The sequence below is a fragment of the Nematostella vectensis genome, chromosome 9 (assembly GCF_932526225.1).
Source record: "Nematostella vectensis chromosome 9, jaNemVect1.1, whole genome shotgun sequence".
Taxonomy (NCBI): Eukaryota; Metazoa; Cnidaria; class Anthozoa; order Actiniaria; family Edwardsiidae; genus Nematostella; species Nematostella vectensis.
The window spans coordinates 12,384,325-12,401,592 of NC_064042.1; the positions used below are offsets into that span (position 1 = coordinate 12,384,325).

General features: G+C 39.1%; 1 protein-coding gene and 2 long non-coding RNA genes across 3 annotated transcripts; 2 read left to right on the forward strand and 1 right to left on the reverse strand.

The window, feature by feature from the left end:
* Positions 1-3,651: 3,651 nt before the first annotated feature.
* Positions 3,652-10,322, forward strand: LOC116618298. Its single transcript, XR_007313781.1, has 2 exons — positions 3,652-6,046; positions 9,973-10,322. It is a non-coding gene; the product is annotated as an uncharacterized LOC116618298 (long non-coding RNA).
* Positions 10,323-10,930: 608 nt separating this feature from the next.
* On the reverse strand, positions 10,931-13,213 carry LOC116618297. The gene is made up of 2 exons (XR_004296133.2): positions 12,929-13,213; positions 10,931-11,237 (listed from the first exon to the last, which is right to left on the reverse strand). It is a non-coding gene; the product is annotated as an uncharacterized LOC116618297 (long non-coding RNA).
* A 1,941-nt stretch (positions 13,214-15,154) lies between these two features.
* LOC5510627 lies at positions 15,155-16,054 on the forward strand. The gene has a single exon (XM_048732912.1). The coding sequence runs from the start codon at positions 15,155-15,157 to the stop codon at positions 16,052-16,054; it is 900 nt and encodes a 299-aa protein (XP_048588869.1).
* Positions 16,055-17,268: the final 1,214 nt, after the last annotated feature.

Genomic DNA, 17,268 nt, shown 5'->3' on the forward strand with positions numbered 1-17,268 from the left:
GGTCGCTGGCACGGCGTAGAGCAACTTTTGCGCGAGGGTCAGAGACCTAGGGAAACCGGGTTTTGCGCGTTTGACTTGTTCGGCTATAGCGTGTTTGATATGTTCGGCTATAGAGGCTCCCGCCGCAGTTGCCGCCTTCTTCGTCTCTTCCACCTCCCTTCGGGAAGTCGCCTCCTCGTTCAGCATCCGCCAGCCTTTCCAATCCATGCTCAGCCCTATTAAACACGAAGGCGGGCTATGTTCAACACAATGGTAATCCTACATACTGTGTTCACCGAAGGCGAACAGACGCTCTTCTTCGAGCGGCCGATAAGGCGCCCACGCTTCGTGGCGCTTCGGCAGTGCTCGCTGTTTAACAGCTAGTATAATCTCGAGCGGGAGCATCAGATAACGACTATAGCCCCCCCACCCCCATCGCTACTCTGCCAGCCGGGCACCACACGGCCGAGTCCATCGTGGAAACGATTAACCGCGCTGAAAGCAAGATTCTGACCGCGAAGCATGACCCCCTCACCGGGAAGATCGCGCTCATGTCCAATGGCGTTGCGTTCCTGAATGCCGAGCTTTGCGCACTATTTGGCCTAGAGGCTAAAGACGATCAGTTGGGGGGGCGGGGCCTCGCACTACCCTTGGGGGGGGGGCCCACTTAAGGTGATTTTGCCGAAAATAGAGGCCCTCTACATCTTCTGCGATATCGTAGACCGCACGCAATGCCTCTCCTTAGGCGAGCCTTCAAACGTTCTCGCTTGCCTAGAAATCCGCGGGAGGCCGCACGAGAAAGTCGTCTATGGACCTGACATCCCCGTTTGTGCCGCAACACCTTCCTCTGAGTTTGTCTCGAGTATCCAAATATGGATCAGGGATGACCGCGGTAGACGGGTGGACTTTAGAGGCGAGCTTGTTCGCCTGGTATTAGAGCTAACCTAGGTCCGACGTAACAAGCATGGCAAACAGCGACGTTAGCAGCGGTGCCATATACCCCTCGCTTCCCAGCGTCTGCCCCCCGAAGGCACATCGGCGGCGACGTGAAAAGCTTCCGGCTCCAGAAAATATGTGACACTCAGGCGGTTCTAGATAACGAGATAACGCATCATCGACAGGTGCGGAAGAAGTATAAGCGCGCCTTCGCCGTTACCCACGCTGTGTCTGTGGCATCCGGCATCGCTGCAGGGGCGCTTTCCAGCGCCGGGGTGGGGGTCTGAGTGGGATAGGGGTTCTGATCGGCGGTCAACTGGCAGGGGTCGCTGGGCTTTTCGGTGTCGTGGGCGCGGGCGCGGGGGTAGTCTCTAGGGGTCTTACGAGCAAGGTGGCTAAACACGAAGACACGATGGTTTTAGCGGAGAGTAAGAAAAACTCGATCAGCGAGCTGGTCTCTAAGGCTCTGCAGGACGGGCATATCTCAGACGAAGAGTTTCGGCTAATACATCAGGAACAAGAGAGATACTACGCGCTCAAGGCCGCTATCAGAGCCCGACACGGTCCGCACCGCGTGAGAAAAAAAGGGCCCTCCCTGGAAACACACGAAAAGATGAAAAAGAGGCTGCGAGAAATTCGCGAGGAGTTCGGGAGCGAGGTGTTCGAGTAAAACTCAGGTTTAAATGCCACGCCAGCGGCTTTGAATTTACGGCCGAAAAACGGTCATTCCGCGCTCCGTAGGTCGGCGGCCCGATCCACGCCCCTCGTTTTCACGGCCCTCAGGCCCTAGCACAAGGCGCTGGCGTCCCCGACATAGATTAATGATTGCTAACCATCGCTAATTACTCGCCTACGCGGAGTTGTGTTTTGCGTAGATTTACCCATCTACGCGAAGTGGTCCCGACGTAGATTAATAACCAGCAACTGTTAGTCTACGCGAAACGCGTTTCGGTGCCACTGAAAGCCCCCAGCCTGGAATGGGGCTGGGGGGTCGGAGGGGGGGTTCGCGCCTCCCAAGCCTAAGACGGGGCTGGGAGGCCCGGAGGGGCGATCCGCGCCTCCCACTCGTTTCTATGAAACCCCCCAGTCCCCCCCGGTTAGGGAACCCAGGTGAGTGGGGTAACCCTCCTCTCCTTATAATCTCTCATATTTTCATGTTTGCGTTCACATGTCAGGTGGGGGACCCCACCGGGGCGGGTTAACCGGGACGCCGGGCCGGGTAACCCGCCTCGCTGGGGTGGGTTTTCGAAAGTTTTCAACATGTGAACGCTCTGAAGTTGAGTAGCCCGCCTACCAGGGGTTACCTTCATCCAGGAATCATAAGCCCGCCAAAAGCGCGCGAAGTTCAAGATGGCTGCCAGAAACTGTGGACCTGGAAAACTTTTCATGCGGAACCAGCTCGAAAAGTTAAGCAATGACCAGGATACAAAAAAAGGAGAACGAAGAATCTTCTATTTAAAGCGACCGAGACTCGAGTTTTTCCGTTAATAGCGAGCTTTTTGCAAGCGAAAGGAGCAAAACAACAACGCCAACATCAAAGCGGAAAGCTTCGACAGCTTCGTCTCATTCGTCGAGCGATTGTCCTGCAAAGAAGCCACAACGTGTCTTCTATCCGCCATCTTGTTTATTACATTCTATCGTAGGTGCTTAGCCACCACACCCCACATTCGCAACCTCACCCGAGGCATGTGAACACAGCTTTTTCTTGACCCCAGGTAGGTGGGGTCCCCCACCTCCATGTGAACAGGCCTTTAGAAAGGGGAGTAGGGTTTCAACCCCCCTCTCGTGGTGCGTCGCACATCGCGGTCTATATAGATTGCATATGTAAAATATCAGGGCCAGAACGAGCCACTACCAGACTACCGTGGCGAATTCAGAAAGATGAGTACCATCCTAAAAGGCGAGCGCAATATATCTATAAAAATATGTTGTTAGTTAAATCGGTGGATTTTAGCTCCCATGCATTTTTTTTTTCTGGATCTTCCAAAACATTCAACATTCGGCTTGGTAACGAAATTCCCTAAAAGCATTAAAAAATCGTATTCAGATGAAAAAATAAATACAAAATAACGTCACAAATATCCCGCTGTTATATAGAAAATATTTTCTCTCCCTCTCATTTCGATTTTTTTATGGGGAATAGCAAAACATATTTTAAATGTGTAGTTTGCGGTTACTGTAAGGTCTTATTTCCTATTCACAAAATAAAAAATGCACTTTTTTTTATAAGAACGTCTAATTTTTAGTTGAAGGCTGGGCCGTTCTTATTTTTGGAGCAATTTACAGCCAAATTCGTTGTTGCGCGACCTCGGCGAATCCAAAATCCATGTCTCGTTCGGGAATAGCGCGTAGTCAGACACAAGCTTTGGGGGCGGTTTGTCTGGTTTTGATTGTTTGGTATTGTTTGGCGCTATTCCCAAACTAAGAAAGGAATTTGGCTATAAGGCTGAAGATGTTCTTAACGATGTTCTTGAATTTTAGTGTATATGAGAATATAATACCCAATGAATTATTATGAAGAGAATTACACAAATGAACAATAAATATATTATTTAAGGGTGTATTATTCGATTAGATTCTCCACACAAACAAAAAAAAATCTCAGGCTGGACGTTTTTATAAAAAAGAGTGTAGATTTCCCATACACTGTTTCCCAGACAGCATGTACACAATAAGCCACGTGACGATTGTATTGGCTTGGCGGTCTAAACTTGTGATTCATTCATGAAACCAAACTATCCCATTTTTTCAAAGTCATCTTCTCTTTGAATTATTATGCTGCGAATAGCTTCAGAGTTCTTCGATTCCGAGGTCTGAGAGTGTGAGGAGGAGTCCGTTTTTTTTTTGGGAGTTGTGTTTTATTTACTTAAAGCAAACAGCGTGACATCACCTACGAAAAAGCAGAAGATGTATAAATCAAGGAACAAATACTTCGCAGACAGCGAAGAGCGAGTGATTTTAAGTCGCTTTCGTAATAAGAGGGTTTGTACCAAATTTTTTATTCGATTGCAAATACCAGCGAGATCATGAAATATTCACAGGTTTTTGCATTGTTCCAGAGGATTCTCGCTGCAACACTGTATTTATGCGTCCTTAATCTGTAAGTCCAGCCGTCATAGTGGAACTAGAAATTGGGATATTATTCACAGTCAGGTCAATAGGTTGTTCCTCTAATCCAATCAAACGGATGAAACACTTGGACCTCCTGTATCAACTTGTCCAAAGAAAGCCAGCGTGTTACCGTGGCGTTACTTTCACACATAAGCTTGTATGAAAAGGTATTTGTGACCCCAGGCCTGATTTTAAATCCAATGGCAAAAGGACCAGGAGATATACATATTCAACCCGGGAGAAATAGGATTTAGAATCCTTGTCCGCTAATTTATGGAAGTTTGTCTGCCTATTATGAATATTTTTACCCTGTAATTTGGGGCAAACATCAAGATTTTGCTTTGAATAACTGGTGGGCTAAATTTAATATTCTTATTACAATAATATTGTACATGAATGTACAAGATGTACATCCAAGGGAGAAGCTAATTAATGTGAGAGAAGAAATACTACGTCTGCATGATGACAAATATGTATGTAATTATAAAGGTAAGAAAAAGTCGCTTTTATCTTAAAACTACCCTAATCTACCATTTAGTGTTTTAATATTTTCTGAATCCTCTCCACTCTTTCAATAAGCAAGTTGTTATTCGTCTAGGATTTTTCTGTGTTATATAGCTAGAATCTAGACATTTCTACAGTTTCTACTGATGCAATCTTGGAGAGGTCAGTTTCGCTTTGAACTTGTCAGAAAACTTGTCTGGTCCAAGCATCGTTCCTAAAAGTCGAGAAGAAATCTTTGAAAAAGTTTATCATTTTGAAATTAAAACTTTTGCTCGTATAACATGCTTAGCTTGAGGTTTATGTAGAGAATTTCAGGTAATTCTAGTGAATGTCTATGAATATTATTAATTATTTGCTTGGCTGTCTGGAGGTGTCTAGCTTTTATGCAAACATGGTTTTCTAAGCGTCGCCTTTACAAAGCATCTTGCCTTAGCGTGAGCTTAGCGTGAGCAAATAATGACACAGCTTTATAGGGGGCTCGAGTAATGCTACGAAAGTCACGAGATACGAGCCGATTATCACGCGAGCAAACGCTTGTACCAGTAATTTCCCGCTTCTTACTACACAAGACTCTTTTCCGGAACATTGTTAAAATATTACCCTCGTTTAGCCATGAATTTTGTGACGCTCGCTGCATAACGCAATTCTTGTTGAATAATTCATTTAGCTCTCAAAGCGTGTCGACAATTGTTTCAAACATTTTCTAGCTAAGATAAATAATATACCTTTTTCGGTGGAGGCTAGACCACCACGGAGGCTGAAGGACAGAAAAAAGAAAAAGGATTATCTACAAAAAGCAAATAGACGCTTTGGATTTTTATTTTGAACAGTTCTTTTGTATTGGATATCAAAATGCATTAGACTGTGCAAAGTTGTTTTCAGACGTTGCATATAGACATAAATACAGATGATACTTGATAAAGAAAACTTTGATGCCTTTTAGACGCTATTCTTATTATAATCTAGACTTTGATCCTACAGATGTTTAATGAGGAAAAAAAAAAACAAAGGTGGTCAAGGGATATACACATATGAAAACTGATAGGTCAGTTATATAATTGTGTTACATTTTTCCGGCCATATAATATCACCATACAGTTACACTCATTCAAGTAGAACAACTTTATTCTTCCTGTGCGTTTGTAAAGATAAACGTATGGTGTAATATCATGATCATAATATTCATAAGAAAAACCAATCAAACTTTTAAGGTGAAGGTCCTAGGTCACCAGGCATTTTAATTAAGACTTGCGCCTATGCTTTTAATCCAGACACTTAATTATAACTGAAAAGACGGGCCGGTTTTGAATAGGTTTTAAAAAAATATGAAAATGATATGATCCACGAGACGCAAAGAGAGAAGGTGCGGTGTTTATCTTTCGAACCCAGTTTCCTTTGAGTAGTAGACGCACGCCGGCCGGCGAGGACGACAGAAAAGCAAATCTGTCCTGTAACGTGTTGGGCAGACCGCGATTTTCGCTATTCAGTAGACCATTGCTTCCTTTAACAAGACCAGGTTTGTTTGCTGTGTTTCTAAGCCGTAGCACAATGACAGAAAGTGTTATTCTTGCGATCGAGGAAGTCTGTGGAAGTGTTGTGCTGGACAATCAGTGTGTGTGTGCGAGTATCGAATGACTACAGACGACTTGCAGGCTAAGTTTCTTATTTTGTTTTAAGGATGTAAGTTTTAAGACTTCTATATTTGTTAGTGCCATTGTCATATCACTTTAAAAGAGATAAATTTTAAAGTCTCCAGATCTCTTTTAAAGGCAAATGTGTAGTTGAGCCTCTGAGAATAATAACTTCAAAAGAATAGCTTAGACGCTCACGATAACCTGAAAATATTACGGTCTTCTAACATTTTACTGGGCTTAGACATTCTATAACAAAGAGCAATAGAGTGCTTGAAGTGAGAACGTATTTTTCCGCTATAGTTATTGACATTTTATTATAATTTTATTATAGAACCCTTGGGATAGAGTTGGCTGTGTTTGAAACATTTAAGAGCCAGCACGGTTACAGTTTGAGCATTTACTTTTTGAAAATATACCGTCCATGCTAACACAAGTTATGGATGTTTAATAAGCTAACATTTTTAACAGCTATTGAATTTGTTAACGTAATTTTCTCGTAAAAGGATTAGAATTTACAAATTTGGTTGCATTCAAGTATCCGTCCATGGCTTCTCATTTTGATGTAACTTATTCATAGCAGTAATTACGTTTAGCACCAGTTATTTCGTTCATTTTCTTCAGAATGCGGAAAACGGTTGACTTATATAATTACAATAAGAAAGATTGGTTTTAGACGATGCTTGGCTCCATGTGCTGAGTGTACCACAGCATAGAAGCACACACCGCTTATAAGCTCTCCACCCCGATGATTTCTTTTTCCAAATTGTCTAATAAGCTTTATTTTACCAGTCAAATTGGCCACAAAATGCTACAATAAATATAATAATAAAGAAGATAATATTAGGATAACACGGTAACAAACAAAACTTTTATATACTGTGTTCCAGTGCAATTCAAACAAGCAAAGACACCCTCTTTTCTTTTCTTCTTCGCCCAGACATACTAATCTTTCGCTAAAGTTTACTAAGGCACTAAAGCACTTAATAATTAATAATTAATAACTTAAATTTGTGATCATAATCCACGAAAGAATACAGGAGATTTTAAGACGCCATAGGCGAGATTTAGAGCATTTTTTTTTAAATTCCTAGGCACACAAAGAATGCTTCTTGCAACGTTTCATAAAAACACATGTTAAGAGCCATCACAGGGTTCATGCTCTCATCCATCCGTTATTTTAGAAATAAGTTTTCATCGAGAAAATATTGCTTCAGGCTACAAATTGAGTGAGGAGGAAAGCCCTTCACAGTTTTAACTTGATTATTCTCAGATTTATCACAATTGGAAGTGCTTCAAAAGCCCCTTTCTGACCAGAGGATGTGTGTATAATGCAAAGAGTTTCATTCCTAAATACATAGTACGTAGAAAGGTCGAAAAGAGCACGTGAAAAGAGCAGTCGGGAAGCCTTAATACTCGGCTTTATAGTTTTTTTTAAAACATCTGCTAAGCATATTATTTGTTAACCTTGTGTTTGAAACGAAACAATTCCAATAGAATTGTCTGGTGTTTTAATAAGGAAAGCAAAGAATAAGGAAACAATTCCAATAAGATTGTATGGTGTTTTAATAAGGAAAGGAAAGAATAAGGAAACAATTCAAATAAAATTGTCTGGTGTTTTAACATTTTTCTTAGTTTTAGGCTAAGACTACTGAAGCTTCCTCGAAATTTTCTACTTTTGTACTGATAATGTTTAGTTTTATTATTATATAATATTAACTTGCTAAGGTGAGAATTGTATAAAGGAATATTTTGAAAATTGTTCAACACATTTGTTGTGCATTCTAATGCGTGGAGTCTTCTTATCAAAATTTATTTTCTTTTAGACAAATTTATGTCAATATATTCGTTTACTGAAAAGTTTAAAACACATTGTTTAGTGGAACATTTTGAACGATACCTTAAAATCTCATTGAACAGTTGATAGATTACAAGTAAAGTTATATAAAAATCGTTATTGTACATCTGAGTTTACTGGACTTTTTTCCCGAAATACTTGAAAGAGTTATTCTTTTTGAGTTGGCTCCGAAAGTAATTGTATACTACGCAAATACAACATTAAGGAAGGACAGGTCAAAGCTGAATAACTGTTTACAAAGTAGTTTATAGATATTTTTGTATTAATATGTGTATGCATATTTGTGTAATTTGTCTTAAAACAAATATCTTGTGCAGTATCTTGCAATTTATTTGATTTATCAATATTGAAACTATGCAACCTTTTTTATTTCTATTTCAACAAAAGGTATTTAAAACGTTGGCATCTTTATGGTTTCAAGAATTCTTATAGTATTAGAGTATACTATTTTATTTAGAAGTCTTAATTTTGTATACTTGATTCGAATTACCTATTTACTTTAATGTCTATAGTACTACAAAAAGAACGTCCAGCTTTGAAAAACCAACAAAAGTGAGAGGAAGAGGTCATCTAAAAGATTTTGGCCCAAAATCAGGCTATAACAAGTAAGAGGTCATGTAGAAGTCAAATTATGACGCAAATTTTGTGACTTAAAGAAGTGCTTAAGAGGTAGCTATTTTATTAATTTGACTTATAATTGAACTTGAGTCAAGGTTTTCGGTTTACCTTTAACTGACTTCGACTAATGGGACTAAGAGTCTTTAGAAGTCGTTATATTATTGTTTGCACAAAAGTAGAACATACATATTCATACATCACTTTTACTATAAGCGTCCCCTTTTCTTTAGAACACCATATCATTTTTTATTATGTGTTTTAACCTAAGAAGTAAAGGATAGCACAGAATCAAGGGGCTGATGTTTTCTTAGCATCACAGGTCTTTTTCCTTTTTTCAACTTTAAGCTCTATCAAAACTTTTTAATAGTGTCCCAAATTTAGCCATTCAACTACCGACTGAAGCTCTGAAGGACCAATGTTTACTTAGTGAATTGGGTCAGGTTGTAATGTTTTGTCATGCCGATTGCGCAATTTGCTGAAGTTATTATGGACGGGATCTACGTGTCGTTTTCAGACCTTAATATAATCCAATCGGACTCACAAAATTTGAAAAAAAAACAACGAAAAGACAAGTTGTCATGGTAACCATGACGTATGTCACGTGACTGCGCTTCACGCCGTATACTCTCTCGCATGTGCACAGCATCCATTACCGTCGCGGAGGCTCAAGCTCACTCTGCCTTTGATCTGCCTCGAATCTAGGTTTGTTTTATATCCTTAAACCAAGCGCCTTTTTTTTTTCCAAATGAAGAGCTTTTGACACAACATTGGCCTAGCTTTAAAGATAAATTTTACCAGAAAGTTACAACTAAGGGACACACTAGCCGGCATGCACACGACAGCGATCAGTATTTTGATCTTTTATTTTTCAAAAGATATTTTCAGAAATTCGGCGATTTAAGTTGAAGTTTGAGTTTAATGGCATACTGGTCGATGCTGGCGGAGTTTTGGTTCAGTGCTTGTAAAGGCTTTTGTTTATCACCAGACGTCTGTTCCTTTGACCTGACGGTTGGAAAACGATCGAATCTTTCGTTCACAAGAATTACTTCAAATCTTAGAGTAAACACGAATTGTCTGAAAGTAACATTTAAGATCATTGGCAATTTTGTTTGTAATTGTCAAAAGAAACAAAACCGTTGCTCTTTGAATTAAGTTAACTAAAGTGTTCTTCTCTAGAGTGTTGCTACAGTATTTTGCCTTTCCAAGTGCATTGGCAAATACTGCAATGTTATAAAAACCATTTCCCCTTTTCCTTAGGTATATATAATTTTATTTTGAGCAAAATCAGCTTGTTTTTTTTTCAATTATACCTAAAGTATGTTTCCTTCGTTACAGGCGTGATGCCGGCTTCAGGCGTGCTACAACAACAACGTGCTTCCTACGAGGCCTATTGATGCAAGACTGGAGCCCGAATATAATCGCACAGTATCGACCCGTAGATCCGAACTTGTGGAGTTTCACCACAGGCTCGTTTCTACGGATCAAAACTGCGTCGAAATACACACAAAATGAAGAGTACAATGGCGAAGAACAAGGAAGGTCGTAAAAAGTGGGTTATATCAAGCCTGCTTAAAAGGCGTTGTCTCTCCACGATAGATTAAAGCATGCAGATTGCCGCTTTAATTCTCGTTATAAACTAATAGGAAATAAACATACTTTATGGTATTAAAAAGATTTACAAAGTATTACTTATTTTCCTGTCTTGTGCTAAGTCCCCATTTTGGGAATAAGGGTGAATCTTCCCTTCCCTTCATCTTAATCTTAATAACTTCAACGCAATTTTAAAAGCTGCGTTTCTCTTAATACTTTAACTACGCAATCTTGAACATTCTTATGGTCGAATGTTTTTAATTTATAATTTCACTAAGAAATATCCCTCCCAAACTGACTTATTTTATTCACAACGAAAGTAATTTCCTTTACCGTGCCTCCCTTTATTTAAATATGTGTGTTCGTATTGCCTAATAGATAGCTCTGTTCCACAACGCTTGTATTTCACTTGAACGATGATCTTTTTGTGCATTTGACATATTTAATATGGATCGACTCCCTTCTCAAATCATTGTTCAGACTTTCTGAGGGCCCCTTGTTTACTGAATTTCTACTATTCAAACAAAATTTCCATTACATAGGATAACTGACTCCTTCTTTCAACATTATTAACTCCTCTCTCTGGGAGTCCTGTTTCTGTTTACTACAAATTGGAGGGTTATGAAGAGAAAGAAACCTGACCAGAGCGTATCTTTAGCGATAAGTGTAATATTTTCTGGTCATAACTATACAGTAACCCATCAACATTATTCGTTAGACTTTATTAGCAAAAGTTAATGACATAGTTTCCAAAAGTAAAAGTGTATATTTATAAACTTCATTCTTTATTTTTTCTCTTGTTATCTTAATTTTATCCGGAGTGCATGGAATGTGAAAGTACCACACAAATTCATGACATTTAAAAGTTTTCTTTACTTTTTTTTCTCTCATATGCTTCGCTTTTGCATGTTGTTGTTTGGACACGAACGCCGGTAAATGCCAATATCTTTGAGGGAAGCCAGACACCACAATTCAGCTATCAAAGGTGATGGTTTCCTGCGTCTCAATACCTAGACAATAAGACTTCCGTAAGAGAAAGTATTAACAATATATGTTTATTATTTGATCAAAGGTTACCTAAAGGTACTTTGCACGTTATTGCAAACTCTCAACCCAACAATGGTTACAAAATCTAGGATTATATTTAGACGTGTTTGCAAAATAATCTAGTGCAAAATATTCTAGTGTGTCCAAGAGGGCTGGATGCATATTTTTATAGGGTTCTACTGGAGATAGTTTTAATCAACAAATCCTGCAATAAGTAAGAGATAGGACAAACAGAATAAAAATATATATTTTCTAGTCCAGCACTATCTTGGCTCAAGGTGAAAGCATCTACTCGAATATTTTTTAGTCATTTCCAGCAATCAATCCCTGCAACACCAAAGCAAGCTGCCAAAATTTTTAAGGTTAACTTTTAAGGTTTGCCATATGCTAGTTAGTTGCGCTTCACCAACACCATCGCTCCTTAAATATTATATTTCTTACTTACTTCCATTCTAGTTTGTCAAATGATGATGTATGCTCTTACCATTAGTACCCAAAGCACCTGAGAGGATTCAAGCTTCACACCTAGACAGCCAAATGAAGTTTCGCGCGTCTTTGATTAAACCCAGGGTAATCCATTTGGTGTCATTAGAACAACTTAGTTCCTGAGCATGACCATATATATGATAGTTCTAACATGGCGTTTCTTATAATGTTTTGCAATGACCGATATGCACCAGCGCAGACTTTTAAGTCTGACTTTTAAGCGCAGACTTTTAAGCGCAGACTTTTAAGTTCATTAAAATGAACATGCTGTTAGTCACTATCATTTTATTTTTGTAAAATATTGAAATAAGAGAGCTGGTTTATACTGGGAATGATAGGGCTCTGTATAACAAGATTCAGGAAATAGAGTACACGTGCATTTCAGCGAAATGCGTTTTGAAAAACGAGACATTGTTGTCTGGATAAAATGTAGAGAATAGAAGTATAAACAGCTGTCAACCCAACTTGGACAGAAATCTTGTGAAATCGGGAGAAATACAGTAAATATGTGGAAAAAAACGAAAACAAAAGATCCAATGAGGGTGAATAGAGAATGTATGAACACAACAAAAACTAGGCTTTTGATGAGGTCCAAAATATTTTGACAACCCGCCTGATGAGGGTGAGCTGAAAGCTATGTTGTACAGCACATTAAATTGACTCAATCTTTTATCTACAAGTTTTAAAATTGATCGGGCAACACATTCGATTAAATGGTTTTATCAAATCAAGTTAAGTACTCAATATAAGCTTCAGACTTAAGAGACAGTTTTCTTCATGTCTTATTTGGTCCCTACTTTGCCTTACCCTACTTTGTCCGATCTAACCAAATACTTAGATGAACCATTTCTCAGAATAGGGATAAACAAATCCACAGGTCTGTGAACCGAAAACAACCTTAAAATTATCCAAGCTGTCGCTTGTTCTTTGTGTACCATCTATATTAAGTTTATTTGAAAGTTGCCGACTTTTCTTTCAGTTTCAGTTAAAATACCAACGTTTACTTGAAAAAGTAATATGAAGTCATATAAAATCATCGCATCTCATTTTGAATCAAATCAGCTTAATGTAAGACATGCTTCTATAGCAGTAAATACAAAAATTGGGAAAGATAACACAACGTTTCTACAACACATTGATCGAGGCAAGCATGGCAAAGCACACTCACTGGATCCAGCAGTATGGTCCTTTAGGCTAGTAAAGGGTATATTTCCGTCGGTTATCCCGTTCGCAGAGGTATATGGCCATTAAGCTCAAACCAGTTTCTTTCCCTTCTAGGCATAAAGCACGACCTAGTAAGCATGAAGCACGAACTAGCCGTCGAATGTCACTTTTTTTATATGTCTGGGCAGATAATAGGTAAAGACAACAACACATGAACCTTCCTGATCCAATCATGAGCAAGACAGTTTGTTTCTTTGACCTTTTTGCATTAGAGGTACCTGCAAGGCTATGCGCATGCGTAAATGCATGCGCGGGAAATGGCCTGGGTAAAGCAGCAATAAAAAAACATCAAAAGGCATTTCATGATTCATAAGCGTAAAATATATTTTAATAAAATATATAACTTATATTAACATAATTATTCTTCGAACATTTTTGTAAACAAAATGAGGGTTAGTATTGTCCGGTTATATTGCGAGACAGATTCATTTCAACTATAAAATTCATGTAACTTTCTGTCTGTCCCAGCACAATTTTTAAGTCAGCATCGCAACGAAGGTCGCATAACAAAGCGAAATGTAACGATATTTGATCCCTAAATTGTTTTTGTGTCACGTTTTTTTTGTCGGCAACATTTTATGAAACTTTAGTTCTACTACTAACTTTGGGGCGCCTGTGTTACGCCAACTAAACCGTAGGTTAGCGAGTTAACCCACCTCGCGAGCAGGGTTAGACTTTACCTCCAAACCAACCCAGAGTTAGTTTTCCCAGAGTTAGTTTTCCTGGAACCGGCCCCTGTGGAGTTCAGTTACCCCACCCCTTTATTTCGGGGTGTTGCGTTGCTTTTACAGTGGCCCGCTAGCCTTTGGGGATGCAGAGAGTGTAGGTCAGGGCTAGAAACGGTTCATTTTATAGTACACTGTCAACTTGGATAGAGTTACCTAGATTGTTCTACTTGCTGTTATGGTCGTCTAAGGGCGTGTTTTATTCCTATCATTCTGGAATTGGAATGATTAGTAGAGAATTTTCAGAATGACATTCGAGTTATTCTGCTACAGAAAGCAGAATGGGTGGGTCAGTACGCAGCTCTTACAACCTGCAATTTGATTGGGCAAATGAACAATATCCGCACCTCGACACAAAGAACAAGAAGAATAGAGACAAAAGAACTATTTTGTAGAACAAAGATAATAGGAGACAAAGCAGCTGCGTACTTACTCGAATGGGTGGAATGGCCTTCATTCCATTCTGAAATGGGAACTCGGGATAAACGAACGCGCACTTTTTCTATTCTAATCATTCCACAGGTAGCCTAAGCGCTTTATTTGTCCCTAATGATATTTACGTTAATCATAGGGCGAAAAAACAAAATTAGTGAAAAATGAAAAAACCGCGAACGCAAAAGCGAGGCCCTTCTGTGGTAGGGAGCGTCGAGATTAGTCTGCACTAATCGCGAAAAGGTTTTTGCCGTGGTCGAACACGTAGATTAGGGCAAAAAACGTGCCCTTAACATCAAAATCAGAGCAAAACTAAATTACACACATATGTCCGGGCAGAGAAAACTAATTAAGGACCTTTTTTCTATGCAGCCACAGGTACACGGGATATTTTTACGCTCGCTTGGATGATGTAATTTTGACGGTTGTCAAATTAATTGTGGTCAAGCATATTACGACGACAAAAAGACGAATTTTCTGCCGGATTCCTCTGCAATGGAAAATGATGTGGCGCTATGGTTTGGGCTGGTCGGACTCCAACTATCTGTGAGGATGTTGCCGTGATTTGAACGCGATTAAGCGAGAGGAAGTGTTTTTTTGAGGACGGAACGTGAGGTATGGCCAAAATTACTTTTCTACCTTTCTGGTAAGAGTTCAAATCGTGAATCTTGAATCTTGAAAAAGTCGCTGGAATACGGCCAGAGAAAACGCAAAAAGTAAACATAAACACAACACTACCCTACACACATCTTTTCAACAAGTTATTTTTCACTTACTTTGGCCACCTGTGATCATTCTCATTCCGGAAATCACGAGACCTGAACTAAACCTTGAGAGGCGGTTACCCTGTGTTATACCAACCGTCATGCCTTGCGGTATAGAAGAAAAAAATGACGGCCCGTTCGGTATAAGTTTGAGTAGCAGCGGTTAGAGTGAAAAAAAACGACTTAAACTTCTGAACTTATGAGACGTAAGAATAATGAAGCCTGAGACAGTCAGTGCACCAGATAATGATGGTGGTAATGCAAAAAAAGACGACAAAACGAGTGAAAAGTCGTCTTCTCAAGGACACGAAGGGAATAACCGAAGGATTTGATGGAGAGGTGGTTAGAAAAAAGAAGAAAGAGAGAAGGCATCAGCGTAAACAAGAAAAGGTCGTCGATGTCATAACGGGTAAGAGGAAGCAGAAAGGTGTTTTAGATGAGGATGCTTTCAAATCGACACCACAGCACGACGACTGTGACATGGAACCAAGTGTAGGTGAGAATGTTGAAAAGATAAAAAATAAACGAAAGTATAGAACAAATTCCAACAATGAAATAGCAGAAGGATGTGATGGCAGTAGAATGAAAAAGAAGGAGAAAAGGCATAAGCATAAATTTATGGAGTTTGGAAGTGATGTCACAACAAAGAAGCAGAAGCGGGAATACAATGATGCTTTCAAATCAACATCAGAGGATGACAATTGTGATATGGAACGAAGTGGAGTAGAGCATGTTGAAATGAAACAAAAGATTCGAGATTATCGAAAAAATTACAACAATAAAATTTCGGAAGGATATGATGGCATTAGAATGAAGAAAAAGAAAAGAACAAGGCATAAGCATAAACTTGTGGAGGTCACAACAAAGAAACAGAAGAAAAAATGCAAAGATGCTTTGGATGAGGATGCACTCAAATTGGCACCAGATGATGATTGTCACATTAGACTAAGGGGAGGTAAAAATGTTGCAATGAAAAAAGAGAGACAAAAGAATAAGGGAAAGAATGAGCAAGAAATAGAACTTAGCAATCATGAGTACAAGATTAAGAAAAAAAATGGTAAAAATCAGTACAAGTGTGATGAGGAGTCAATGGTGAAAAACAGTAAAAGAGGGCACTGTTACCTGAAAAAAAAGAAGACCAACATTTAGTCATCACTCAATCAAAACAAGAGACAAATATAAAAAAAAAGAAGAACCCAAGGGGTATGAAAAAGTCAAAAACTAAGATAAAGATCCTGAATTATCATGGCCGGCGATGCAAATGTGCAGATTGTAGGAAACGTTACAAAGGGAGGTGGTCTTATGAGGAACGCCAAATTCTTCTTGACAACCTAAGGAAAATATCACTTGAATCAGGAGCTGAAGATCTTCAGTCAGATTTGTTTAAAAATGTGAGATTGAAAAATGGAAAAGCAATTAAATGGAAAGAGTTTGTAAGTCAGATGAATTTTTATGAAAAAGTAATGCAAGGATTGAATAGGTCATTTAAATCAGTTTACAATGTACTATACTATAATATTAAAGAACAGAAAAAGAATGCTGCAGGTAGTTTTACAGAAGAAGAAATAAGGGAGTTGAAGAAACTGCATCATATATATGGAAACAATTGGAAGGAAATTTCGGCAGTTTTAGACAGGAGTTATTTTCAGGTTTATATCAAGTGGTGTTCATTAGGAGGAGCACGTGGTCCATGGTCAGATGAGGAGATCAAAAGGCTCAGAGATGCTGTCACAGTTCTAACAGAATCTAAAGGACAGACAGCAGTTTTTAAGGATATTAATTGGAAGCTGGTATCATTCATTGTTGGAACAAGAAACTACTTTCAGTGCTTTAAGAAATGGCAATACTCTCCAAATATAGCATTCATAAGTGCAAATAAGAAAAATAGGAGATGGACAGATCAAGATTCTTGCAAGTTGATTAAAGCAGTTTATGAATCAGATGCCTTTCAAGAATGTGAGTTAGACTTCCATCAGATCTACTCATCATGGAATGGCAGTTCTTGCATAGTGTCTCCTTTCTTTCTGGCGATAAAATGGAATCAATTGAAGAGAAAATTCTTTGACAACTACAAAATAATGTCTTTTGATGACATTGTGGATGAAATGTATAATGTACATCTTCCTAAAATAGAGCGATCTATCAAGGAGTTTGATGAATGCGTGGAAAGAGCCCAAAAAGCAATGAAGAAGAGCAGAAAACAAGCTGTAGAATAGAGAATAGATTCTAACTTGGAAGATAGGCAAGTCAATATGTAACTACTGTAATGTTTTTGTATGATCCGGGCTGGGGCAGTTTTTTCATGTTTAAAGATTACCTGGCTTACAACCTTTGGAACATGTACTCAAACTGGCTTTTCTTGT